This window comes from Mobula birostris, chromosome 12, assembly GCF_030028105.1.
Source record: "Mobula birostris isolate sMobBir1 chromosome 12, sMobBir1.hap1, whole genome shotgun sequence".
NCBI classification, from domain to species: Eukaryota; Metazoa; Chordata; class Chondrichthyes; order Myliobatiformes; family Myliobatidae; genus Mobula; species Mobula birostris.
This window is the reverse complement of record NC_092381.1, coordinates 97,838,173-97,847,283: the sequence shown is the minus strand read 5'-3', so window position 1 is coordinate 97,847,283 and position 9,111 is coordinate 97,838,173. Positions and strand designations below refer to the sequence as shown.

At 43.2% G+C, this 9,111-nt stretch overlaps 1 protein-coding gene across 3 annotated transcripts in view; it reads left to right on the top strand.

The window, feature by feature from the left end:
• Positions 1-421: 421 nt before the first annotated feature.
• LOC140206135 (pre-B-cell leukemia transcription factor 1-like) overlaps positions 422-9,111 on the top strand; it is a 607,496-nt gene continuing 598,806 nt past the window's right edge. For all 3 annotated transcript variants that reach the window (XM_072274346.1, XM_072274345.1, XM_072274344.1), the window contains exons 1-2: positions 422-1,124; positions 1,276-1,349. In XM_072274346.1, coding sequence (XP_072130447.1) covers positions 946-1,124; positions 1,276-1,349 — 253 coding nt within the window. In that variant the 5' untranslated portion in view covers positions 422-945. The remainder of the gene's footprint in view (positions 1,125-1,275; positions 1,350-9,111) is intronic.

The window sequence follows — 9,111 nt, the reverse complement described above, 5'->3', positions numbered from 1 at the left end:
ATCCATATGTCGGTTGCTATACTGGGCTGGGCAGGGAGAAGTGTAGACAAAGCTTATGGAGGAGAGGCTGGTTCAAATGATGGTCTAGACTCAGCCCACAACTCTGCAGTTTCTTGTAGTCACAGGCAAAGCAGTTGACATACCAAGCTGTGATGCATCGAACTAGTGCATCTCCCCCCCCCCCCCGCATTAATGAATGTAAACTTGGGAACGACTCACTCATTTTGAAATGATGCTATATGACATCATCGTCTGGATTTTTTTCTTTTTTCTCCTGTCGTCATAGCGCAGCTGAGTGGGCGTGGCCTGATCCTCCCGGGCTGTCAATCAAGGGGCGGGGCGTAGGAGGAGCTAGGGCTGCTGACAGTTTCCAAGAGCACCAAAAAAAAACACAAAGCAAAGCCCTAACGCGGGCAGCTGGAGCCAGGAGAGGGCTGGCAGAGAGAAGGCGAGCACTCCAAGTCACACCAGCACAGCTCTGTAAGCCCCAGACAGGCATCTACTTGTATCTAACTGTTGAAACCTCGCTTTTTATCTCTCTCTCTGCAGCCAGGATCAGAAGCGTGGCACCTTCAGCTACAAAAAAAAAACAGAAAAAGAGAAAAAAAGATCTTTAATTACACAGGAATCAATAGTAACTGCTAAAGGAAGCATCTTCCTGGGCTTGCACTGCAGAATAAGAGAGCGAGGCAGAAAAAGAGACAAGGAAGGCTGGGAGAGTGTGGGCAAAGGTAGAGCGGGAATCGGGGGCTTTCTCCTGCACTGTTACCCCAACTGGTGTGGCTTTCTGCGGAGGTTAAAGGGGGAAAGGCGGAAGGGTGGGGGAGGAGGAGAGAGCTGGCTGATTTTTCCGTCTTGGCTCTAGCCGACTGGTGGTCTCGGTTGTGTCCGAGAGAAGCTTTTGTATCTCGGCGGCCAGAGAGAAAGGCAGCGTAAAGGCTGTGAATGAAGATGGAAGATCAGTCCCGTCTGCGACACCCCCTCGCCGGGGTCAGCATCTCAGGGCTGCCCCAGCACCTTCAAGAGACCGGGGGAGAGGCGGAGGGCAGGAAGCAGGACATTGGAGACATCTTACAACAAATAATGACCATCACGGACCAGAGCTTGGACGAAGCACAGGCGCGGTGAGTTTGCATGTGTGTGTGTGTGTGTGTGTGTGTGTGTGTAAGAGAGAGAGGGAGAAGGGGTAGAATAACTGCCTCCACTTCTTCCAACAAACTCCAGTTTAAACGTGCGGTAAACTGACAATCTGATCACTGACGATTTACATTGCAGGAAACACGCGTTGAATTGCCACAGAATGAAGCCGGCGCTCTTCAACGTGCTGTGTGAGATCAAAGAGAAAACAGGTCAGGGAAAACTGTTTATGCTTTCGCCACGCCTGTTGTCTGCTGGGTCTGTTTGTGCGCTTGGTGGTTGTGGAGGGAGCTAGGGGAGTGAGAGGTGCACAATCGGTCAGTTTAGCTGGCTCGAGGTGGGGTGATCTCGGTACTGCCGGAGTATTTGGAAAAGAAACTTCAACTGGCTTTTTAGGGGAAGAGTTTGTTGACAAGTAGAGGACGTCCTTACAGATGCTGGTTCTTGCCTTTTGTTATTTTATTCTAAAGCCAACTTTACATTAACACCCTACCTGAAACCAATTCTTATATAAACTTCGTACTTTAGACATGCTTTAACGTTCATGAGCGTCTGCTGTGGGCCGTGTTGTTCAAAGGATTTTCTGGGGCTTATCAGTTCTCGGTAAGGAGAGGGTTAAGTAGAAAAGTGCGCGTTCCCTCCCATTGATATTATTGTTCTGAAATAATAACGAGGGCGTACTGACTTTCGAAAGATGGGTTTGCTCTGGAGTTTGATTAGGAACGTTCTGTGGTAGGGTTGCTCTTTAAGGATATACGGATTTTAGTTCAGGGACTGAGAATTAAAAAAAAGATAGAGATGTTGCCAGGCAAGTGTTGGAGAAGAAAGTTGCCCTTTGAAGTGTTTCATAGAAAAGTATGCCGGCTATGTATATAGGCACTGTCATATTTGCACATAGTATGTTGTTACCATCTGTATATGCAGAGTGTATACTCGTGATGGAATATGAAATGACGTGGAGAGCGAACGCTATCAAGTAGTTTCTGACATCTATGCAATGCTAGTGTGTTGAATCATTTATACTTGTGCCTTATTCTGTATAATTGCCCAGACATAGTGGACTTGGTTCATGTTGTTGTGATGGGATGTTTGCAGATGGAATGTTTCCTCTTGCAAGAGAATCTAAAACTAGGGGTCACTGTTTATATACTTTTTAAAATTCGCCCATTTAAGAAATTAGGAGATTTGTATTTCTTTCAGAGTGTTATCTTTGGGAATCTCCTCCTCAAGGGCATTCTGAATATTCTTAAAGCAGAGATATTCAGATACTTGATATATAGAGGAGTGAAAGGCTGCCAGAGAGTAGCTGGGAATACAGAATAAATGTTGCAAACAAGTTAAATAATAAAGCAGGCTGGTGGGACAGAGAGGCCTGCTGCCCATCCTAATTAGCAGCGGTCCCCAACCACTGGGCCACGGACTGGTACCAGGCAGCGAGGAAACAATATGATTTGGCAATATGAGTCAGCTGCACCTTTCCACATTCCCTGTCACGCCCACTGTTGAGCCATTCCGCACGCGAGGTCATTACTTGCGTGTCATCCATGTCAGCACGGGAAGGAGATCAACTCCTCGAGCTTGGAAATGATGGCGGGCTGAAAAGTATGTTTGTCATAACATCTCTGCTGGCATTCCGGATCAAAGTCAAGGCTAAATATCCTGAGATAGCCACAGAAACACTGAAAACGTTGCTTCCATTTCCAACATATCTGTGCAATAAATGCAACGAAAACTAAATTGCGGAATAGACTGGACATAAGGAACCCATTCGAGTATCAGTGTCTCCCATCACCCCTTGATAGGACCGTCTTGTTGCAGGAAAACAAAGTATTCAGCCCAGGGCTCCCACTGATTCAGCGATATTGGTGCATTGCAATGATTTTACATGTTCATACGAGGAAAATATGCTCTGTTTGCTTAATATCCAAACATTACTTAAAATGTTATGATGCTATTGATTATAAGTGAATTCTATAACCATATGACAATTACAGCACGGAAATAGGCGATCTCTCCCTTTCTAGTCCATGCTGAACGCTACTCTCACCTCATCCCACCAACTTGAACTCAGCCCATAACCCTCCATTCCTTTCCTGTCCATATAGCTGTCCAATTTAACTTTAAATGATAATATCGAACCTACCTCTACCACTTCTACTGGAAGTTCGATCAACACTTACTTCAAGCTCCTCTGTCCTCCCGGTATTGCTATATTCATGCGAGGAAAATATGCGCTGTGTGTTTAATATTAAATTCGTTAGATAAAACTTTTTAGAAATGAAATTGTGTATTAGCCACTTATCACCTATATTCCGGTCATGATTAACACTGTTCCCCCGCCCCCGAACAGAATCGCCAAAAATGATTTGCGGAAAGAAAATCTGCACGTGCAGGCATGCGCAAGTCATGCATGTGCGCTGGTGCCCGCGCAAGGCTTCATGGTCATTGTAGTCTTTTCTGGGTAAACACAACGTATGTGACTGCTATTCTTGTCCATTGGCAACCGTAACCCGCTCCCCACCCCCTGGGGTTGGCCGGTCCGCAGTGCAAAAAAGGTTGGTGACCCCTGCTTACAATGCTTACAATTTCTGTAAAATGTTATCCACTTACCTAGTTTTGCCTCTGTATTTCCAAGTAACCAAATAACTAACAACTTAGAGTTTGCTTCTCATGATATCTATACCTGTCTCTGCTTACACCTCAGGGTGCTCTTTAATAACAGCAGCTCAAAGCAGAAAATGTAGACAACACAAAACTGGCCTCACTGTTTTCTGTAAGAGCTCCTTGGGCATGCTTTCTAATCAGAGGGTCTGATTTGTTTTATCTGAATTATTTACATTTATCACATGGAGGTTTTGGGATTCTTAACTCATTTATTTGGCAGACCAAGATGCAGTTTTTCTGCTTTCCAAGTAAACAACAGAAGAAGCAAAAAACACTCAGTGGGTCAGGCAGGTGAGTAAATTCAATTTAACTGTCCTGGCTGTATAGTGGCTGGTTTGTTTTCCTTATTGGAAATCAGAATCAGAATCAGATTCATTATTATAATGTGAAATTTGTTTTGCAGCAGCAGTACAATATAAAGACATAAATATCTAGAAATTACAAAAGTAAATAGTGCAGAATTATTATCATTATGTAACAGACCAAACAGCCCAACATTGTGGTAGGTTTAATAGTGCTGGATTATTAGATAAATTGTATCAAATAAAATGAATGTCTGATAATGCTAACACGAGGAATTCTGCAGATGCTGGAAATTCAAGCAACACACATCAAAGTTGCTGGTGAACGAGCCAGCAACTTTGGTGTGTGTTGTCTGATAATGCTCAGTGGTTTGTACAATTAACATTACTGCTGGAGGTTTGAGATGTAACCTCCCAGAAGAATTTAACTGTCAAATTTGAGACAGCAAACACACCATCAGTGGTGGAGTTGGAGAAGGCTGGGCTGAGTTTTGCAGCTTTTTGCATTCTAGCATTACCCCTCATTAAAAATCAGCCAGTTCTGCACCTGAGGGGCAGAATGGCCTACTCTACCACCACATATGTTCATCCTCGCCCCCTCCTCTACAAAACAGACAGTGAACCATATTGATTGATCGCCCCCGCCGTGGTTGAATAGCTGACAGGCAGGCAGGAAGGACAAGTGCTTGGTGGCTTGCTGGTGCCTGGGTAAATGTGAACTCAGTGCCAAGGAGGAAGAGGGTGTGGGCAGGTAGGAAGGGAGAACTGAAAAGGAAAGGAGTGATACCAATTTGATTGCTTGTCAATGCTGGCTGCTGTGCAATAAAATGAAGAGGCACTCTGACCCAAAGACCTGTGAAACCACAGCTCTTCCTAGGTTTCACGCCATTTGCACTTATTTACCTGCTGCATTGATTCGAGCCAACCATTTAAATTCTAATGTGTCTGCCATATAAAATAAATGTACTTTGACCTTTCTATGGCTTCTTGTCATGTAGTCCTATCTAACTTTACAGTTTGACAGCACCCTGGCTCTAGTTCATATCAGTTCAAGTTTAAAAGCTAAACCTGGGATAGAATAGGAGGGGCAAGAGGGGGAGGTGTTGCATTGCTTGTCAGAGAAAATATAACAGCGGTCCTCTGGCAAGATAGATTAGTGGACTCATCCAGGGAGGCTATTTGGGTGGAATTGAGGAATAGGAAAGGTGTAGTGACGCTTATAGGGGTGTTTTATAGACCACCTAATGGGGACTGAGAACTGGAGGAGCAAATTTGTAAAGAGATAGCAGATATTTGTAGTAAGCACAAGGTTGTGATTGTGGGAGATTTTAATTTTCCACACATAGACTGGGAAGCCCATTCTGTAAAAGGGCTGGATGGTTTGGAGTTTGTCAAATGTATGCAAGATAGTTTTTTGCAGCAATACGAGAGAAGGGGCAGTGTCGGATCTCCTGTTAGGGAATGAGATAGGGCAGGTGACGGAGGTATCTGTTGGGGAGCACTTCGGGTCCAGTGATCACAATACCATTAGTTTCAATATAATTATGGAGAAGGATAAGACTGGACCCAGGGTTGAGATTTTTGATTGGAGAAAGGCTAACTTTGAGGAGATGTGAAAGGATTTAGAAGGAGTGGATTGGGACAATTTGTTTTACGGGAAGGATGTAACAGAGAAATGGAGGTCATTTAAAGGTGAAATTTTGAGGGTACAGGATCTTTATGTTCCTGTTAGGTTGAAAGGAAAGGTTAAAAGTTTGAGAGAGCCATGGTTTTCAAGGGATATAGGAAACTTGTTCAGAAAAAGAGAGGGATTTACAATAAATATAGGCAGCTTGGAGTTAATGAGGTGCTCGAGGAATATAAAGAATGTAAAAAGAATCTTAAGACAGAAATTAGAAAAACTAAAATAGGATATGAGGCTGCTTTAGCAAGTAAGGTGAAAATATATCTAAAGGGTTTCTACAGTTATATTAATAGCAAAAGGATAGTGAGGGATAAAATTGGTCCCTTAGAGAATCAGAGTAGATGGCTATGTGCGGAGCCAAAGGAGATAGGGGAGATTTTGAACAATTTCTTTTCTTCGGTATTCACTAAGTAGAAGGATATTGAATTGTGTAAGGTAAAGGAAACAAGAAGGGTAGTTATGGAAAGTATGACGATTAAAGAAGAGGAAGTACTGACGTTTTTAAGGAATATAAAAGTGAATAAGTCTCCAGGTCCGGACAAGATATTCCCTAGAACCTTGAGGGAAGTTAATGTGGAAATAGCAGGGGCTCTGACAGAAATATTTCAGATGTCATCAGAAACAGGGATAGTGCCGGAGGATTGTCGTATTTATCATGTGGTTCCATTGTTTAAAAAGGGTTCTAAGAGTAAACCTAGCAATTATCGGCCTGTGAGTTTGACGTCAGTAGTGGGTAAATTGATGGAAAGTATTCTTAGAGATGGTATATATAATTATCTGGATAGACAGGGTCTGATTAGGAACAGTCAACATAGATTTGTGCGTGGAAGGTCTTGTTTGACAAATATTATTGAATTTTTTGATGAGGTTACTAGGAAAGTTGACGAGGGTAAAGCGGTGGATGTTGTCTATATGGACTTCAGTAAGGCCTTTGACAAGGTTCCACACGGAAGGCTAGTTAGGAAGGTTCAATTGCTAGGAATTAATATCGAAGTAGTAAAATGGATTCAGCAGTGGCTGGATGGGAGGCGCCAGAGAGTAGTGGTGGATAATTGTGTGTCAGATTGGAGGACGGTGTGTAGCGGTGTGCCTCAGGGATCTGTACTGGGTCTAATGTTGTTTGTCATATATATTAATGATCTGGATGATGGGGTGGTAAATTGGATTAGTAAGTATGCAGATGATACTAAGGTAGGTGGCGTTGTGGATAATGAAGTAGGTTTTCAAAGCTTGCAGAGAGATTTAGGCCAGTTAGAAGAGTGGGCTGAAAGATGGTAGATGGATTTTAATGCTGAAAAATGTGAGGTGCTACATTTTGGGAGGGCTAATCAAAATAAGACATACATGGTAAATGGTAGGGCATTGAAGAATGCTGTAGAACAGAGGGATCTAGGAATAATGGTGCATCATTCCCTGAAGATGGAATCTCATGTGGATAGGGTGGTGAAGAAAGCTTTTGGTATACTGGCCTTTATTAATCAGAGCATTGAATATAGGAGTTGGGATGTAATGTTGAAATTGTATAAGGCATTGGTAAGGCCAAATTTGGAGTACTGTGTACAGTTCTGGTCACCAAATTATAGGAAAGATGTCAATAAAATTGAGAGAGTACAGAGGAGGTTTACTAAAATGTTGCTTGGGTTTCATCTCCTAAGTTACAGAGGAAGATTGAACAAGTTAGGTCTTTATTCTTTGGAGTGTAGAAAGTTGAGAGGGGACTTGATAGAGGTATTTAAAATTATGAGGGCGATTGATAGAGTTGATGTGGATAGGCTTTTTCCATTGAGAGTGGGGGAGATTCAAACAAGAGGACATGGGTTGAGAGTTAAAGGACAAACGTTTAGTGGTAACATGAGGGGGAACTTCTTTACTCAGAGTGGTGGCTGTGTGGAACGAGCTTCCAGCAGAAGTTATTGAGGCAGGTTCGATGTTGTTGTTTAAAGTTAAATTGGATAGATATATGGACAGGAAGGGTATGGAAGGTTATGGACCGAGTGCAGGTCGGTGGGATTAGGTGAGAGTAAGAGTTCAGCACAGACTAGAAGGGCCGAGATGGCCTGCTTCCGTGCTGTAATTGTTATATGGTTATATGGTTATTAAGCCCCTGTCCTCCTGCTAGGGTGGGATAGATCTTCCAGCCAACACTCACACACCTGCTCCAGCAAAAATGCATTAACTACCCATTCCTGTCAATGGCTGCTTTTGTGGAATCCTACCGTTCACAAAATAAAAAATGGTTGCTATGCCTATATTCATGCACTGATAAAGCATGTCACCTTTTTTTCTGCATATGTATCACTATGATTACTATTCTTTGAACATGTTGTGTACAGGTTTCCCCCGCCATCCGAAGGTAGAGTGTTCCTATGAAACGGTTCGTAAGCCGAAATGTCGTAAAGCGAGGAAACAATTACCATTTATTTATATGGGAAAATTTTGTGAGCGTTTGCAGACCCAAAAATAACCTACCAAATCATGCCAAATAACACATAAAACCTAAAATAACAGTAACATATAGTAAAAGCAGGAATGATATGATAAATACACAGCCTATATAAAGTAGAAATACTTTTCCACAATCATTGCCGGCACTGTTCTCCGAAGCGAAAATCTCACCCAAGCGCTCTCGGCAAAAACACTCTTTCCAGTAACCTTTAAGCTATGAAGATGCCAAATCATACCAAATAACACATAAAAATACACAGCCGATATAAAGTAGAAATAATGTATGCACAGTGTAGTATCACTTACTGGAATTGGGAAGACAGCGCAGAGCACACTGATGATAGTGTGTTAGACTGAGTCATCGTAGGCTGGGGTGGTGCAGTGGCCCCCACCCTCCAGGCCGCTGACCGATACATTGCGGCGAAGCATGCAGCGGTGACCGGGAGGCACACAGCACATCTTTAAGAAAAAAGCCGAAATAAACATGCTAATTAATTAGGTGCTGCCTGGCACGTAATTGTTGGCCCAGATCAGTGCCGATTGCCGATTGCATCGCCTCTGACCTGGGCCGACATTTACATGTTGAGCAGCACCTAATTAATTAGCTTGTTTATTTCGGCTTTTTTCTTAAAGATGTGCTGGGTGTGTCCCAGCTACAGCTGTATTCTCCGCGAATCGGTATCTGTCCACGGCCTGGGTGTTGGGATGGTGGGACGCCGGGGTGTCATCTCATCGTTGTCTGTTTCCATTAGAGCAGGCGGCTCATCTTCTCCTATGACTGCCCGCCTCAATGTCAAAGGTCAAGGTTTGTTGTCTGCTGTGGTTGATGTGGAAGGCTTGCTGAGCTTAGCGCATTTTTCTATCATACAGTTCTTTGTA